Source organism: Nomascus leucogenys, chromosome 10, assembly GCF_006542625.1.
Source record: "Nomascus leucogenys isolate Asia chromosome 10, Asia_NLE_v1, whole genome shotgun sequence".
In the NCBI taxonomy this organism is placed as follows: domain Eukaryota; kingdom Metazoa; phylum Chordata; class Mammalia; order Primates; family Hylobatidae; genus Nomascus; species Nomascus leucogenys.
Window position 1 is genome coordinate 88,412,266 of NC_044390.1, and position 18,813 is coordinate 88,431,078.

An 18,813-nucleotide genomic window follows, 5' to 3' on the forward strand; every position below is an offset into this window, starting at 1 on the left:
GGCTCACTGTGCTCAGAAAAGGTCCATGGGATGGTCTATTTCTGGCACTTATGCACATTTTCCCCTACTTCTTTATTTATTTATTTTTGAGGCAGAGTCTCACTGTTGCCCAGGCTGGAGTGCAGTGGTGCAATATCGGCTCATTGCAACCTCCACCTCCTGGGTTCAAGCGATTCTCCTGCCTCAGCCTCCCGAGTAGCTGGGATTACAGGCGCGTGCCACCATGCCCAGCTAATTTTTGTATTTTTAGTAGAGACGGGGTTTCACCATATTGGCCAGCCAGGCTGGTCTCGAACTCCTGACCTCAAATGATCCACCCGCCTCAGCCTCTCAAAGTGATTGGATTACAGGGGTGCACCACCACACCTGGCCTATTTATTTTTATTACCCAGGCTGGAGTGCAGTGGTGCGATCACTGCTCACTGCAGCCTCCACCTCCTGGGTTTAAGCGATCCTCCTACCTCAGCCTCCCATAGTGCTGGGATTACAGGCATGAGCCACTGCACCCAGCCGCCTACTTTTTAAAGCCTAATAATTTCTGTCATTAGCTTGTCTTCCTATACAGTTCACAGGACACTTTTTCTCTAGTGACATCTTACCTGTGCTTCCATTTTGACATAAAATTACAATTCTATGCTGTGGGTAACACAATTTTTGGTAACATGGAAGTGGCTTCCTCTCCCCTCCCCATTTGCTTCCCAAAAGTCTCCAACCAAAAGCAGCAGCACGCATACCTAGCTCCGCACAGGTTCGAAATGTGATGAAGCTATTTCCAGCTGCAACTTCACACCAACTAAATGTTTGTGTTTTTTTGTTTTTGAGACAGAGTCTTGCCCTATTGCCCAGGCTGGAGTGCAGTGGCATGATCTCGGCTCACTGCAACCTCTGCCTCCCGGGTTCAAGCAATTCTCCTGCCTCAGCCTCCCAAGTAGCTGGGATTACAGGTGCCTGCCACCATACCCAGCTAATTTTTGTATTTTTAGTAGAGACAAGAGGTTCACCATGTTGGCCAGGCTGGTCTCGAACTCCTGACCTCATGATCCACCGCCTCAGCCTCCCAAAGTGCTGGGATTACAGGCGTGAGCCAGCGCACCCGGCCACACACCAGCTGAATTTTCCATCAGGTATTCAGAATTCCCCTAGAGGAAGCAGTTTGCCCTTCGCCTCTGCCATGAATTCACTTCCAAGTACTGAGGGGAACCATTATTTTAGAAATACTCCGCTTCTGCTGGATAAATGGCCAAGCTGGGTTTTTCTTGCTTTTGGAAAAAAAAAAAAAAAAAGTTTACCAACTCCCTTTATTGAAGCTCTGGCTCATGCTGCCTTTTAAAAAAAATGCTTGTTGCCTATAATCCCAGGACTTTGGGAGGCCAAGGTGGATCATTTAAGCACAGGCATTCAAGACCAGCCCGGTCAACATGGTGAGACCCTATCTCTACAAAAAATTAAATTAGCCGGGTGCGGTGGTGTACATCTGTAGTTCCAGCTACTTGGGTGGCTGAAGCCGGAGGACCACTTGAGCCCAGGAGGTTGAGGCTGCAGTGAGCGATGATGGTGCCACTGTACTCCAGCCTGGGCACCAAAGTGAGACCCTGTCTGAAAAAATAAAAAGTGCTTGCTTAGGCACATGGGTCAAATGAAGCTGGAATGTTTAGGAATGGTGATACGGGCTGAATGTGTCTACCAAAATTCACATGTTGGAAACTTAATCCCCAATGCAACCTTATTGGGAGGCGAAGCCTTGGGGAGGTGACTGAGTCAGGATTGCGCTGCCCTCATGAATGGGGTCGGTGCCCTATACGAGGGCTAGAGAGGGAGATCATCCCCTGTCTGCCTTGCCACTGTCTGCCATGTGAGGACAAGTGTTCCTCCCTCCAAAGGATGCAGCACCAAAGCACCCTCTTGGAAGCAGAGAGCAGCCCTCACCAGATACCAAACCTGCTGGCACCTTGATCTTGAACTTCCTGGCCTCCAGAAATGTGAGAAATCAATTTTTGTTCTTTATAAATTACCCAGTCTTAGGTCCCTGTAACAGCAGCACAAAACAGACTTAAGGGCAATGGGTGTGTTTATGATCTTGCTCGTCAAGGAGTGATGGTCACTGGCTGTCTTCCGAAGTGGGGGAGATGCTGTTTAGCCTCCTCTTTTCTAAAACAAATGTGAAAGCAAGCCAGTGTTGGGGTGAGGGGTGGGTGTGTTTCTAGATGCCACGAACACCAGCAGGAGGCTGGGTGTGGCGACGCGCGCCTGTCATCCCGGCACTTCAGGAGGCTGAGGCAGGAGGATTACTTGGTCCAAAAGTTTGAGACCAGCCTGGGCAAACACATAGTGAGACCTCATCCCTACAAATAATTTAAAAATTAGCCAGGCATGGTGGTGCACATCTGTAGTCCCAGCAACTCAGGAGGCTGAGGTGGGAGGACTGCTTGAGTCCAGGAGTTTGAGACCAGGCCTGGGCAATATAGTGAGATTCTGTCTCTATAAAAAATTTAAGAATTATCTGGGTGTGGGGGCTGCTGTGGTGGTGGGCCCCTGTGGTCCCAGCTACTTTGGAACCCAAAGTGGATGGATCACTTAAGCCTGAGAGGTGGAGGGTGCAGTGAGCCGAGACTGCCACTGCACTCCAGCCTGGGTGACAGAACGAGACCCTGTCTCAAAAAAGAAAAAAAGAAAACCAGAAGGGTTTTGCTGGCAAATTCTAACCCTTGGACAACTGACTTAACTTTTTGGAGCCTCACCTCACAGATGATGATCCATAAAACGGGGTTAATCCCTACCTCGTGGGGTAAAGTATCATGTGGCCATAGTTCAGTGTGACTAAGACTGCTCGGGGGCTGCCCACCTGTCTGGCCTCCACCAGAATCTTGCAATTACCTGCCTGCGAAAGCCGTGCTGCTCAAACGTCAGCACGCAGACGAGTCACCTGGGGAGCAGGTTTAAGCCAAGCCTGGGCATCTGCATTTCTTTTTTTCTTTTAATTTTTGAGACAGGGTCTCGCCCTGTTGCCCAGGCTAGTGTGCAGTGGCATGATCACAGCTCACTGCAGCCTTGACCTCCAGGGCTCACGCAGTCCCACCTCAGCCTCCCGAGTAGCTGTGGGACCATAGGCATGCACCACCACACTCGATTAATTTTGTAATTTTTTTTTTTTTTTTAGAGATGGGGTCTTGTCATGTTGTCCAGGCTGGTCTCGAACTCCTAGGCTCAAGCAATCCTCCCACCTTGGCCTCCCAAAGTGCTGGGATTGCAGGCGTGAGCCGCCGTGCCCGGCTGGCACCTGCGTTTCTAATCCACTCACAGGTGACACTGGCACTCCTGGTCTGGGAGCCACACTGAGTACCGAGGTCCTAGGACATGCTCTAAATTAGAGATTTGCTGAATACATTAGCCTTGACTTGGGCGTCTGACTCGCTGTCAGCCTGAGGAAGGAATACAGACATCAGGGCAGGCGGCCTGAATCAACAACCACCAATACAAACCTCCCGAAGAGGCCCGGGCTTGGCACCATTTTGCTGTCTGTTTATTTCAACTTTACAGAGAAGCTTAAACATCTGTGGAAAAACACGAAAGGCTTATTTTTCTCTTAAGTTCATGTACTTTTTAGTGATAAATACACAGTATTTAACTTTATACACCTGGTAAAAGGAAAATGCATAGTAGAAAGGGTCGGGAATGAAACAGAAGCATCGGGCATTGAATCGATCACAGAGTAGAAAAGTCTGCAGTCCCCAGAAACTCGGCCTCCAGCTGGAGAGGGGAACCAGCGTACCATGAAACTTCCCTAGCACCTTGGAAGCAAGTGGAGGTCATGGTTCTTCCACTCGGCAACGTGAAGCTCCCCGCTGGAAGACAAGTGAGAGCGACAGGCCAGGCCTGTGTGTCCACCTGCACAGGCATTCTCCTTGTTCCAGAAAGGCTCTGAGGACAGAAGACCTGCCTCTCAGGAAAGGCCAGACCAGTGGGGAGAGGGCTCCGCAGCCCCAAGTGTCAACAGGGGCTCAATAAGGCTTTCTGGGAGCCACTGGAAGCTGGTGGGATGGAAGGGGGAGGTGGAAAAGGGCAGAGGAAATGGGAAGTGGATGGAGGGTTTGTGCTTCCTTCGAGGCCACAGGTGCAGGCCACAGGTTGCTTACACCAAATTGGTCCCACAGATGAGCTAGCAATGGAAGAAATTATGGGCGTCCTCTTTGCCCAGTGGAAGAGCTGCTCATAAGAGCACCTCCTTTCCTGACAGAGCTGGCTTTTGAAAAATCAATGTGCTCCAAGAGTGGCAGCTCAAATGCTTTGTGTTTACAGCCATCTTGGCTTACCCTTTTCATGTGGGGCAGGTCCTTTCCACAGCTTTCTTTGGTGTTTCTTCGTTAAAAGAAAAAAAAAAAGTCATCAATGTGGGTCTCCCCAACCCCATTGCCCCACAGCTGGGTGCTGCCTGATTGCTGGCATTCCCCGGAAGAAATCTTAGATGGAAGTTTCCGTGGTGGGGAGAAATGGCATTGTCTGATGCAGCTGTGTAAACAAGAGAAGCCCTGCAGAAGCTCTGAGCACTGCCGCCCCCTGGGCCAGCCACCGGGCCAGGCCAGAGCCCACACAAGCAGGCTGGGCCTAAGATTAGGGACCCACTGGCTTTAACCTCTGCAAGGTGCTTATTGCAAACTAACCAAGCCCCATCTGGTGCCAGAAGGGGTGGAGCTATTGAGTCTTCTCCCCATAAATGTAAAGCCAGGAGGGCAAGAGGAAGTGCTGGGTTACAAACACCCAGCAAGCAGGCCAGACGACCCTCTCTAGACTACCTGTCCTTTGCTCTTCAAAACCAGCATTCCTTAATTCTGAACTGCTTATAAGATAGCAAAACAAGTCTGGCTAAACTACAGTCAAGAGCTTAGGATCTATGGAAGCCAAGAAAGCCCAGGGCTCCATGAATAGGCTGGGCAGGGGCACGAGGCCTTGCCTTTGTCTGAGAAGTCCTCACACCACGGCTGATCAGATGGAAACGATGGGGAAGTAGAGTTTCCCGGTGCCATCTTTCCCCAGCCCAGATTCCACCAAGCGCTGGAAAGCAGAGCTGGGAATCTCCCAGGGTAGAGTCCTTCCAGGTTTCCTCCCGCTCAACTTCACACTCCCCTACCTGTGGCTCTGGAAGGAGTCACACTTGAACCTCAACCAAACTTCCCAATATCAGTTGGAAGTCAAAAAGATGAACCCTTTCTTTCTGGACTTTTAACTACAAAGGAAAACTTCCTGTGCCAAGCCCTGGTTTCCTCATACCCTGAGGAGTGCTGTGGGTTTCAACAGTCTTCTCTAAAAGGGTGCCCCAAGGTTACTGTGTGGAGTCTAGGGAAGCTCAGATCCTCAGGATGATCATTTGTGTGTTGGACAGTGAAAGCATTTCCCACCTGGCCCTCCAGAAACTGGGTATTTCATTGACCACAACAATCAGCTAGGATTTAAAATGAAAACAAAACCTTAGCAGTCTTTAGAATATACAGGTTATGAACTAGCTAAGCTGCTAATATATACAGGCGGGCACAGGTTTCATCGGCTGTAACTCATCACATGCCTGAAGCCATGAAATATATCCTGGAAGCTCTAAATAATTTCTGAACTACTGTGCTCCAGAGTTCACTCTAGTTAGAGACTTGAAAATCTTTTTTGTTTAATCTTAAGCCATGTAATGTACATGGAAGCATAGGATTTCACCCTGAAGTTTTTGTAATTTGACAAAGAGATTTACCAGAGTTCGGTCAACTATCTCAAAAAACCTGCTTTGAGCAGCTGTCATGAAGAAACACGTTCAGTCTTTCAGGAGAAATGCTGCCCCATCACAGCTGCTGAATACCCTTCCAGGCTTGGAAAATCCCCTTCCAGAAGCACTTATTAAATTTCAAGCCCTTTCTGTTTCCCTGACTACAATTCTACCCATACAAAATTTAAAAATCCTTCTTACAAATAAGTTGCATCAAAGCTCCCTGCAACTACTGAGGGCCAGCCCTGCTCTGACTCCTTGAGACCCCGGCTCTGGAAGGTGCCGTGGTTTGGGGTTTGCACTAGGAGCCACATCTAGCCCCCTACTCCCTCTCGAATGCAGCAACCGCCTCCATGGCCTCAGACCGCCGGAGTTTTCTGCTCGCCTTTCCACAGGGTCAAACCCCACACACGGTCACTTGGTATATCTGACATGGTTCTGAAAATCACAATGAGGGATTTTTGGCATAAAAACGTTTTAAAAAGCAATTGTCCCAAAATACACGTGGGTTTGGGTCTGCAACTCCTCACACCTGCCTGTCCAGCCAGCCAGCGGCCACGGTCGACGTCATGGAGTCAAGTCCTTTTTTTTTTTTTTTTGTCCCCTTTAAAACAACAAAGGAAAAAACAAATAACCAGAGATGACGATCGAGGCTCTACACACGTGCTGGGTTTCCGTAGGACATGCTGCTATGGAAACGCGGTGCAGCAGCCCCCCAGAGGCGACGCGGCGTGCATGCGAGGTCGAGCGATCCAGGCAGCTACTCGGGCTCCATGGCCTCCTCCAGCCGCGGTGGATGCATGCGTGCGGGGGAGCCGGGGGCGGGGGCCCCGCAACTTTCCACGCAGGGACTGCCTCTCACAAGAGCACTTCCTCCTCCCCCACGGGGGGCGGGTTGGTGCCCTGGAGGTTGTCTTCGCTGCCTTGATTCCTGCTCACCGAACAGAAAACCAACATTAAGACTCTGAGAAATGCCAGCAAGGCCCTGAGCCAGCTGCTCCCACATCTGGGCCCCCTGCCCAAGTGGGCCGTCACGCACCCCCTGGAACGTGATCTACGTAACCCAATCTTTGAGATCCTCTCCCTTTTTCCTTGCTCACATAAATTTTTCAAAGGAGACTTTGCACCCAACCCCTCTGCAAATGAAAGACCAGCATCATTTGCCAAAAACAGCAAGGAACTGTACAACAGTTCCAAAACTATGTAACACCAAAATTCACTGCACAAATCCCAAGTAGAAGGCGCCCCCCCACCCCATGGCGCCTGTCATACCAGGTTTTTAGGTACTTCGATCCCCCACTATGAGCTCTTACAGGGAAGGGACTGTGACGCTTGTCCTCAGTCACCAGATGTTGAGTTCCTTGTGTGGGGCGGTGATCAGAGCCTCCCCTGCCTGGCCTGGCACACAGCTGGCGCTCAAGAAAGGGCTGATGACAACTGCTCCAGGGATCCTCCCGCCTCAGCCCTCCTGCAGCCAGCCCTGAGGGAGGAGCACCTCTGACAGAAGAGGAGGCCCCTTCCTTCTTGGAAGTGGCAGGAGGAGAGCCCTTGTGTCCCTGAAGAGCCCAGGCTAGAGCCGCCGCTGTGACAGCGTGGATGGTGTGACAGGTGCGAGGGGAATCCCCGAGGGGCCTATCCCCTCACCACCATCACACAGCTCCCCTGTTCTTAGGGATGCCACTGGGCATGCCACATGGGTTACTATCCTTCCCCAATAACAATCCGTGTCTCCTATCCAGGAGGGAGACTGTCCTTACACAAGGGAAGAGGAAGCATGATGTCTGGCTTGCTATGTTTCTGATGGAGAATGCGGGTAAGGTCCCCGGGGAGGAGGGCGCTGTAACTAGACGTTAGGTCAGGCCCTCAGTCTCTGCCCTCGAAGTTGCCTGTTGGTAGGGGCTGGGTCTCACTGCACACGGCAGGCAGGCCTCCAGTCCAAGACCCCCAGTGCCTCAATCAGCTCTGTGAGCTCCCATGACCAAGGCATCCCACCTGCTGGTGGCTGAGGGCAGGGGATCCCAGGTGAGGGAAGGAAGGGGCAGTACAGCCCTTTGGGCCAGTCTCCATCTGCTGGTGTCTTGTTTGATCTCATTGAAAATAAGGCCGGGCGCAGTGGCTCATGCCTGTAATCCCAGTACTTTGGGGGGCCAAGGCAGGCGGATCACCTGAGGTCAGGAGTTCAAGACCAGCCTGGCCAACATGGTGAAACCCCCGTCTCTACTAAAAAATTACAAAAACTAGCTGGGCATGGTGTCACACGTCTGTAATCCCAGCTACTCAGGAAGCTGAGGCAGGAGAATCGCTTGAGCCTAGAAGGCAGAGGTTGCAGTGAGCCGAGGTCACACCACTACACTCCAACACTCCAACCTGGGCAACAGAGCAAGACCCTGTCTCAAAAAAAAAAAAAAAAAAAGAAAGAAAGAAAGAAAGTAAATAGAAGAGAAACCAACAGCAGACTTGCTCACAGACAGGAGGCAGCCCCAGTTTGGCAGACCCTAAAATGGAGATTGAGAGGAGGAAGGCCGAGGAAAGGCCAGCCCGCTGGGTTTCCACTCCATCATCCGAGAGGCTCACACCCAAGGCTGGGCTGCTCAGGCATCTGTCTGGGCACAAGCTGGGGACTGTGTCCACCTTCTGAGGCTGCTGAAGACCGGTTCTGAAGGACTGCCATTTTCCCTGCTCTATGCTGGAGGGCAAGATTTCTCTCAAAAGCATAAATAATTCCCAAACAGGTGTTCCTCCTAGATTACTATATAAGCCCTGATTCCCACAGGATGGGTGGCCAATCCATTTCTATTTCTTTTTCTTTTCTTTTTTTTTTTTTTTTTTTTTGAGATGGAGTCTCGCTCTGTCACCCAGGCTGGAGTGCAGTGGTGCAATCTTGGCTCACTGCAAGCTCCGCCTCCCGGGTTCACACCATTCTTCTGCCTCAGCCTCCCGAGTAGCTGGGACTACAGGTGCCCGCCACCACGCCTCGCTAATTTTTTTGTATTTTTAGTAGAGACGGGGTTTCACTGTGTTAGCCAGGATGGTCTCGATCTCCTGACCTCGTGATTCGTCTGCCTCAGCCTCCCCAAAGCACTGGGATTACAGGCATGAGCCACCGTGCCCAGCCTTTTTTTTTTTTTTTTGAGACAGATTTTCACTCTTGTTGCCCAGGCTGGAGTGCAATGATGCGATCTCAGCTCACCGCAACCTCCACCTCCTGGGTTCAAACGATTCTCCTGCCTCACCTCCCGAGTAGCTGGGACTACAAGTGCGTGCCACCATGCCCCGCTAATTTTTGTATTTTTAGTAGAGACGGGGTTTCACCATATTGGCCAGGCTGGTCTCAAACTCCTGATCTCATGATCCACCTGCCTCGGCCTCCCAAAGTGCTGGGATTACAGGCGTGAGCCACTGCACCCAGCCTGCTGGTCAATCCATTTCATCTCGTAAGCCAACTCCTAACACTTGTACACGAATGTTCATAGCATCAGTCTTCATTCAATAGCCAAAAGGTGGAGACAAGTCCATCCACAGAGGAATGGATGAACAAAGTGAGGTGCATCCATACAATGCAATATTATTTGGCCACAAAAAGGAATGAAGCACTAATACATGTAGAGCATGGAGGAACCTTGAAAACATGATGCTGAAAGAAGCCAGACACAGAAGGCCACGTAGTGTATGACGCCATTTATACGAAACGTCCAGAATAGGCAAATCCATAGAAAACTAAGAGATGAGTGGTTACTGCGTGGGGGAGTTGGATGGGAACAGCTAAGGAGTGTAGGGTGTCTTCTCGGGCTGATGAAAATGTCGTAAAGTTGATGGTGGTGATGGCTGCAGAAGTCTGTATTAGGAACCACTGAATCATACACTTCCCATGGGTGAATTACATGGTATGTGAATTGTACCTCAATAAAGCTATTTTTAAGAAACAGAAGTGACTGCCTGGAAATCCCACCAAGTCAGGTGGCCAAGATGGGCTCAGTGGGAAGGGCAGTGGGGTCCCCACCCACCACAGCACCTGCAGCAGGGGTGCCCAGCAGGTTCTCCCAGTCTCATAAGGACACAAAGCCTCATCTGTCCTGGGAGGTTCTGGTCACCTGGGCTGGGTATGTGTATGAAGGAAGGGTGGCTGACAGCAAGGTCTGCATCCACTCGGGTGAGGGAACTCTTACGTTACTTTGCAACAGGCAGGAAGGGGACTTATTTTCTAGGTCTAAACACATCAAAGAAAGAGAAGTGGAGGCTGGAGAGCCCCTAGCGAAGAGCCACACAGTGCAGCATGCCTGACCTATGCGCTGACCATGCGGACTCGGGGGGCACCCACGGGCCCCGTGACAGAGCTTCAACGCCATTGACGTGCACTGAGAAGACATGGGTGCCACACAGGATCTTCAGACCTGGGTGCATTCTCAGGCATTCCAGCTGGAGCGCCATGCACCCGCAGCCCCAGCCCACATGCATGACCCACCATCGGGTCCAAGCCCCCGAGGCCCCTCATTCTAATACTGGGTCTGGAGGCCCGTGGTGAGCCGGGCCACAGCAGCCCAGGCTGGAAGGAGCATCTGCCTGGGTGGGGATGCCCCCGTGCTCTGCAGCTGCCCACCCACCCCGCTCAGGCCCCAGCAGAGGCTACAGCACAGGCAGGCGGTCGTTACCTTGAGCTCAGACAGGGACTCACATTCCCTGGTTGGTTTTTTGCTGGAATCACCAGAGGGAGGGAAAAGGGAAGTGAGAAGGGACCCTTGGGATCCACGGGATGGCCGTTCCCCCACCCAGAGACACTCAGACCCCAAACACCAGCTTCATAGAGCTGGAGCCAGGGTGGCGTTGACAGCAGATGAGTGGACACCTCTCTGCATGGACACACAGGGTCCTGAGTGAGACCACACTGCTCGCCCAGCACAGAGCCTCAAACCTCCCGATCAGGCACTCACGCTCCTGGGCCACAAAAGTGCTTTTCTTCTGACTGACCAAGAGCCCCCCAGCTACAGTGCAAGTCCCCGAGAAAGGTAAACTTCAGGTGGATTAACTGTCAGCAAAAGGAGGTGGGCTGAGCCCAGGTTGGGGTGCTGACTGTCCCATTGCACCAGGTGGGTTTCATCTGAGTCTCTCCAGATGGCACCACTTCAGGGAGGACCTGTGCAGAGTGGTCTGGGCAGGGCTGCCCCAAGCTCAGCCTCCAGCCACCACTCCCCAACCCAAGAAGGCAGGCGGCCACTCACGTGAGCAGGTTTCCAGGCGCTGACAGTGAGCGTTCCTCCCGCCGGCTGCCCTCGAATGGGTTCCCAAAGGAGCGTTTACGTATCATGGTCTTCACCAGGATCTGAAGAGGGAGAAAAGAGAAGGTGGCAGGCGACTGCTTGGCCAGGTGGGGGCAATTCTGGGCAACATCCTCCCTCTTCTTTCTCCCCAGCCCCTGCCAGCTCCCAGGGCTGGTGGCCGATGGCAGACTTTGAGAGAAACTGGGTGGCACCACCCGCAACCAACCCCCGCCGAAAGAATCCTCTGGGAAAAGGTGCTGTCCTGCACCACACCCTCAGCCACTGCTCAGCGTCTCTCCCAGGCCTCCCTGCTTTCCACCTCCCTCCCTCCCATCCCTTCCAAAACCCAGATCTGGTCCCCTCACTCCCTGACTCAGAATCCCCACCCAGAGGGGTCTGGAACTTGGGCTGTCGTCAGCCAGAGAGTCCCGGAAAGTTCTGGAGCAAGGACGTGAACCAGTCACTCTTGGTGATGCTCTTGGCTGCCATTTCCCATGAAGGGAATGGCCTGCGGGCCCCATAAGCATCACTGGGCCCCTCACCCCACCCCAACCAAGGCACGGTGCCCCTTCAAGCTGTTTCGGGAATTCACGGAGCTTCTGACTTTTTAAGCATTTGCTGCTAACAAGAAAAATAAGTGTTTAAGAAACACTGATTTACCAAAAGATGCAAACACCCAAATGCCCATCAAATGAAGAAGATAAACTCAAAGCGGTCTGTCCGTGCAATGGAACATGATTCAGCCAGAAGGAGTGAAGCACTGATCCATGCTACAACACGAACGGACCCTGAAAACCTTCTGCCACGTCAAAGAAGCCAAGCCCAAAAGGCCTCAGAGTGTAGGATTCCCCCAGAATACACAAATCTATAGACACAGAGGGCAGGTGAGTGGGTGCCCAGGGCTGGGGGAAGGCGAATGGAGAGTCACTGCTGATGGGCGGGGGTGTGAAGTAATGAAAATGTTCAGAACTATTGAGGGGATAATTGCATGTCACTGTGAATGTCCCAAATGCCACTAAATTATTCACTTTAATTTTGTGTTATGTGAATTCTACCTCAATTTAAAAGAAGGAGCAGGGGGTGGGGGGCAGGCGTGGTGGCTCATGCCTATAATACCAGCACTTTGGGAGGCTGAGGCAGGTGGATCACCTGAGGTCAGGAGTTTGAGACCAGCCTGGCCAGCATGGAGAAACCCCATCTCCACTAAAAATACAAAAATTAGCTGGGCGTGGTGGTGGGCACCTGTCATCCCAGCTACACGGGAGGCTGAGGCAGAAGAATTGCTTGAACCTGGGAGGCGGAGGTTGCAGTGAGCCCAGACCACACCACTGCCCTCCAGCCTGGGCAACAAGAGCAAAACTCCGTCTTAAAAAAAAAAGAGAGAGAGAGAATGAAGGCCTCTTTCCCTACTGAGGTTCTTACAGTCAGTCACTGGGACATGCCAGCCCCTGTTTCCTCTGAGTCTGGGCAGGTGTCACTCCCCAGGCGAGCCCACCCTGCTGCCTCCCCTGTTGTCTTGTCAACCCAGAGCAGGAGCTCCTCCTCTGTGAAGCCCCAGCCCTTGCATCTCTCTGCACTGGCCTCTGACCACACAGGAGGCTGATTCTTCCCAGGTCCATCTTTCTTATAAGGCCAGGAGCCCCTCCCCCAGCCTCCCAGCCCCCCACCCCTGAGAGCAAGCACTGGGCTGAGCTCATCTTTGACACCTGTGCCTGGCACATGCTGGCTGCTCTGTGAGTGTTTGCTAAATGATGAACACATGCAGGGAGCCTGGACCTTGCCATCTTGTCCCAAGTCAGACCACTTCCCAGTATCTACCTGCCCATCCCTGCTCCAGCTGCCCTGGTTCAAACCCTGATTCAAACCCATGCTCTTGGAGTAAAGATGTAAAACCTCGCCGCACCCTCCCTCCACCTTCCTTGCCCTGCTTCAGTGGCCCCACCCAGTGTGTGTTAGCCCCTCTGCCCTCTCTCGGCGGAGTTAACACCGTACCATCCTCTCGGTGTCTATCCACTTCTTCCCAGTGGGGCCAAGTGTGCCTCCATTAGGGGCATGTCCTGCAGTCCCTCTACTGCACTGTACGTACATTGTTGGTTTGACCAGCATCTGCCTCTCAAGCATGGCAGAGGCCATGGGGGTTTTGCTCATCACTCCACCCAGCCCCTGCTCCCAGCACAGGCCTGAGAAACCACTTGGTGTTCAACAAGTGTTTCCCGAATAATGAATGCCTACTCCAGACCTCCAGGGCCAGACGCTTTCTCCCAAGAACCTGCCCCTGAGACCCTGGAAGGGCAACTGATTCAGGACTAGAACCTCCTGAGCCTGGAACAGAGTAACCCATGGTGCGTGCAGAGTCCGACGCCAGCTGCCTCCTCGCCTGCGGGCACAGGGGGTGGGAGGGTGGCTGAGGAAGGGTGAGTGGGTGTGGCTGAGTCTTCAACAGTGAAGGTCATGCGCAGCCCTGGGTGGGGAAAGAGTGGAGGAAGATGTGCATGGATGCCCCAGCCAGGGCTCAGCTTTGGGAGGAGGAGAGAGGAAGTGTGTGGGGAAGCAAGGAGGAGAGGTGCAAAGCTGGAGGAGCAAGAGCAGCATCTGGGCTCCTACAGGGGCAATCTTTCACAGCTGGACCTTCTGTGCCTTTCCGGCCAGTCTCAAGGGTCCCTCCCAGAGCCCAGGGGCCTGCCAGCCCACTGGGACTAGTGCTGGCCAACTGCAGCCAGGCCTTTTGAGGTGGCTGTGGTGGGACAGCCTGCTGGTCTCTGTCCCCAAGCCTGCTGCCTGGAACCTGGATCCCTGGGACTCCTGGTCTCCCTCTTGGAGCTAACTGTCCTCCTGGACAGGGACTTGGTCAGTGGCGATTCCCAGAGCCTCCAAGGTTAGGCCTGACGACTCTACATTCTGGCTCCTTCTTCCTGGGTCAGGATCCAAATTCAAGGCCATAAAAGGGGACCTGCTGGCTCCTAAGCAAAATCTCACTCTCAGGAGATGGGCAGAACTTTCTGAGCATGTGCGTGGAAGTCCCTGCCCCTATCCCTGGTGGCTGCCCACACAGCAGGGATGTGAGATGTGCTACGCCATCCACCCTGGAGCCTAAAATTCCAGCTAAGCGGGAATCTTGGCTTAGAGACCTCGGCTCCGGCTCCCAACCCTTGCCCCTGCCTGATACTTCTCCTAGTTCCTCTCCCCTGATGAGCTCTGAAAGCAGGAATTCCAGAGGGAGAATCTCCCCCTCCCTATGGTAACACGGAACCTGGCTCAGAAGATGCAGGGGTCACCTGGCCTGATACGTGACCGAGGCCCAGAGGCCAGCAGCTGTGGGTTAGGGGCGGCCCCCGGACATCTCCTGACTCCCAGGCACCCGCCTGTGTCTGGCCTGTCCTGGCCAGGCCCCGCCTCAGGCTCCTGGGTCCCTGCTCTGGGTCAGGGGTCCATCCACCTTACCACGGTCGCCAGGCTGGGAATGTGTTTGACTGAGTTCTCAACCTCCTCTTCGGTCACTTCGACCAGCGTGCAGTTCTCATCCTCCGACGGCAACGGCTCCGCCCCATGCCTCGTGACCCAGGGGTGCAGCTTCAACGAACGACAGGAGGGGTGAGGGGCAGGTGAGGCTGGCTCCCGGAGGGCCCTGCCAGCGAACGGAGCCACGAGGGCATGCAGGAGGGAGAGGCGAGGGCCTGTGGTCAGGCATGCAGAACAGCTGGCGAGCAGAGGGTGGGGTGAGCGAAGGGGCGGAAACGTGAAGACGGAGTGACAGGACGGGAGGAGCTACGAGGCTGAAGTGGGAGTGGGGCAATTCTCCACTCGGCCCAGGTCTTGGCCGAAGTGATGGGAATTTGGCATCTGCCTTGCCTGGCTGCCCAAGGAGCATCCATCACTCCTCAGCCACAATCCCTGACACCTGGGAGGCTCAGCGCACAGCAGGCAGCATTCTCCCCATCTCACAGCAGGAGAGAGAGGCTTGGAGGCATGGTGGGACCAGCTGGCAGGACACGACCAGGAGAGGACCCAGGCAGGGGTCTGCCCCCTGGGGTCCAAGCCCCAACCCATGACTTTTTGGGCTGCCTTCTGTTAAGACCTTCAAATGCCAGTTAGCTAGCTGCCTAGGAGGTCCCAGGGCAAATCTCTAGATTTCTTAAAGGGCCAGATATATGTGTGTGGCCTTAGTGGAGATGTGTAGGGGAATACACTTTCCTAAAAGTGCTTTCTGCAAGAGGTGGGATTCAGCAGGCTGGGGAGGTCGAATTGCTCATTAACTTCCTCCCATCCTCACTGCAGTTTCTCAAAGGGACTGGCCTCTGGAAAGGACCTGAGCTCTGGGAGCAGGGTGTGGAGCACGGAGGCCCCATGCTGGTCTGCAGAGGGTGGATCCCATCAGCCCACGCCAATCGGAGCAAGTGCAGGCTGGCGGGTCATAGATCCCACTCCCACAATCACAGTGCACACAACGCCCAAATCTTCCTCCCCAGCCCTCAACAGCCCCCAGCAGCTCAGAGGCCCTGGGGCATGGGAGAACAGCGGTGCCAAGGAGGGTGCGGCGCTGTGGACACATGGGTGTGGGGTCTGGCTGAGGCAGGGCTGAGCCAAACAATTCCAAGCATGGGGCACAGGCCGAGCCAAGGGTACCTTGATTTCTGGCACCACGATCCTTGACTCGGGGTTCTTGTCCAGCATACGGGTGATCAGGTCCTTCAAGTCCTCAGCTATGTCAGGCCTGGGGATGGAGAGGCATCAGGGTGGGAGACATGGGACCGCCAAGAACTCGGACAGGAGAGATGCTGGACGGCGGGAAATACTCACTGGTCTGGAAATTCCAGGGCCTGACTCTTGATCTTACTGTGTAAACACATAATCCGCTCGTCCATGAATGGGCACTGCAAAGAGGCCAGGGACAGAGTGGCGGTCAATGGCGGCCACATCTGCCCTTCGAGGGCCACCTGTGCTGTGCCACTCCACATAGGATACAGCAGAGAAATCAACAATCGCGGCCCAGGCTAGGGGGCAAGCAGCTCCCATTCTCCCCAAGAATGGCCCAGACACAGGGGTGTGGGGCCTGGCCGACGCATGGCGGAGCCAGGAATGGCCCTCTCGAAGGGCTAGAGCCTTTCCCAGCACACTGCAGCCTCCCTATGTAGCTGGGCCTCAGTTTACCTCCTTACACCAAAGCAAACACTGCTCGTCACCCACTTGCCAGGTGAACAACAGGAACAATAAGAATAACACAAAAGACTGTGGCAGCGGCAGTGATTTTCAAGGGCTTAGCCTGGACCACGCCACACCCTGCCCTGAGGTTTTCATTCACTGTTCCGCATCCCTGGAATGTTCTTCCCACCAACATCTACGTGGTTGGTCTCTCCCAGCATGCAGGTGTCTGACTAAAGTTCACCTTCTCAGGGAGGCCTTCCTGAAGCCCTGTCTAAAACAGACAACCCCCAGTGCCGCCACCGCCCACATCACTCCTCATCGTAGCACTTATCCCTGACGTTATCGTACAGATTTGTTTATTGCTTAACCCCTCCCACGGGAATGTTAGCTCCGAGAAAGCAGGGATTTCTGTCTGTCTTGCTCACTGCGGACTCTCCTGTGCCTAGGAGCGTTCCTGCACAAAGTAAGGGCTCAGTAAATATCTGCTGAATTAATGGATACTTGAATTATTTCTGTCAATCCTCTCAGAAGCCATCAGAAATAATAAGCAGTATTCTCATTTTACAGAAGAGAAAAACAGAAGTTCAGAGAAATAACGTGTCCCAGGAAGTACGAAGAGGGATTTAAGCCTAGATTCAGCTGACTCCGAAGCCTATTTTTGCACCACCTTCTGGGTGACAAATCGATGCTTTCACCCAGCCGAGGGCCTGAGTCAAGAGCGGCTCGGTCATGTGTGCTGGAAAAGGAATCTTTACATGGGGCACTGAAAATGTTGGAGAAGGGGGCAGAGAGGTACCTGAACCACCCCTATCTAAGGAAAACGATTTCATTAAGAGCAGTGACTTGAGCTCTAGCTAATCACTGCCTTCTAAGGCATTTGGAAGGAAGAGCGGAGATGGTGGTAACTTACTCTGAAATACATTAAGAAACCAGATGGACTGAGGGATGGGTAAGGAATGAACAGACAAGCACAGGAAAAGGTTAATATAGTAGAATCCGGGTGGTGGGTATGTGGGTGTTCACTGGACAGTTCTTCCAGCTTTGCTACACGATTGAAAAATTTTCTAATCAAATATTGAGAGGCAATCGTTGTAAACTCCTTTACTTCTTCACGGGACCAGTTTCTTAGGCTTTCCTCAATAAGAATACAAGCTCAGGAAAGGGAAAAATCTACGTTTTTATTGCTCACATAATCAAACTGAACTTCAGAGTTAAAACGAGAGGGCCAAGCGTGGTGGCTCACGCCTGTAATCCCAAATGCTGGGAGGCCCAGGCTGGCAGATCATTTGAGGTCAGGAGTTTGAGACCAGTCTGGCCAACATGGCAAAACGCCATCTCTACAAAAATGCAAAAATTAGCCGGTGTGGTGGCTGGCATCAGGAGGCTGAGGCAGAAGAATGGCTTGAACTCGGGAGGCGGAGGTTGCAATGAGCTGAGATCGCACCACTACACTCCAGCCTGGGTGACAGAGCAAGACTCCATCTCAAAAAAAAAAAAATAAATAAAGAGAGAAACCCCTAGATATCAATAATAACAAAATAACAACAACAGGAAAGCCCAAACAGCACTCCCTAAATCAATAATGGTAAACAGCTTTTAACTTCCATTCCAATGCTACCCCTCTGACAAAAGCTTCTAGGAATACCCTGATGGAAAGAACATCAGAGCAGTATCAGGCTCAGGAGGAACGAGTACAGTTATTGATTAGTAATGTCTGTCTTGGGCTCAGAAATGGGAGAGGTGGCAGAACTGCTGTCCTTGCCCTAAATTTATCAACTATTTATAAACTCTAGAGCCTCTGCCAATCTTTCTGTTTTAACAGATCATTTTTTCATAGATATGATTATGACATACATACACATGTACATTTAGGAAGGCATCCTTTTTCACATTGAGATCTAGGTGCAGAAATAAAATAACTCTTATTTTATTTTTTGAGATGGAGTCTCACTCTTGTTGCCCGGGCTGGAATACAATGGTGCAATCTCAGCTCACTGCAACCTCCACCTCCCGGGTTCAGGCGATTCTCCTGCCTCAGCCTCCTGAGTAGCTGGGACTATAGGCATGCGCCACCATGCCCGGCTAATTTTTTGTATTTTTAGTAAAGACGGGGTTTCACCATGTTGGCCAGGCTGGTCTCCAACTCCTAACCTCAGGTGATCCGCCTGCCTCGGCCTTCCAAAGTGCTGGGATTACAGGCATGAGCCACCATGCCCAGCCTAAAATAACTCTTAAGTAAGTACTGTCTCCTGGCAAGGGTGACAATTAACCCAGGGGCCACCCAGCAGCACTGAGGGGACAGGATACCCCACCCTCTTACCTGGCCAAAGACAAAGCAATATAGTGTCACGCCCATGGCCCAAACATCCAAGGCCTGCAAGAAAAAGAGCTTAGTGTGAGGGCACAAGGGGCGGTCCAGCCTCCAATCCTCCAGCTTTCCTTTGGGGAGCCACCTCTTGACTCGCAGCCCTTGGAATTGGGGCGGGACCAATCCTGCCTCCTAGGCTCTGGGGCAGGCACAGGATCCAGGCCAGGCCAATGAGAGCACCACTACCCCCAGCCACAGTGATTGGTTCAAGCATGGGCACATGACCCACGTTGGGCCAATCAGAGCCAACCCCAGGGTTTTCATAGGCGCTATCTGAATAGCTCCTCTGAAGGAATGCTCTTGCC

At 52.8% G+C, this 18,813-nt stretch overlaps 1 protein-coding gene across 5 annotated transcripts in view; it reads right to left on the reverse strand.

The window, feature by feature from the left end:
- Positions 1-3,498: 3,498 nt before the first annotated feature.
- The window catches only part of CAMKK2 (calcium/calmodulin dependent protein kinase kinase 2), a 57,638-nt gene continuing 42,323 nt past the window's right edge, over positions 3,499-18,813 (reverse strand). The window contains exons 11-17 of one of the 5 annotated variants that reach the window (XM_030821520.1): positions 18,461-18,514; positions 15,796-15,869; positions 15,622-15,709; positions 14,440-14,568; positions 10,960-11,060; positions 10,393-10,435; positions 3,499-4,356 (exon numbers count right to left, since the gene is read on the reverse strand). In XM_030821520.1, coding sequence (XP_030677380.1) covers positions 4,291-4,356; positions 10,393-10,435; positions 10,960-11,060; positions 14,440-14,568; positions 15,622-15,709; positions 15,796-15,869; positions 18,461-18,514 — 555 coding nt within the window. In that variant the 3' untranslated portion in view covers positions 3,499-4,290. Of the gene's footprint in view, positions 6,675-9,406; positions 9,951-10,392; positions 10,436-10,959; positions 11,061-14,439; positions 14,569-15,621; positions 15,710-15,795; positions 15,870-18,460; positions 18,515-18,813 lie in introns of those variants that run through there. The other 4 variants (XM_030821519.1, XM_030821518.1, XM_030821521.1 and 1 more) reach the window with 4 other exon arrangements.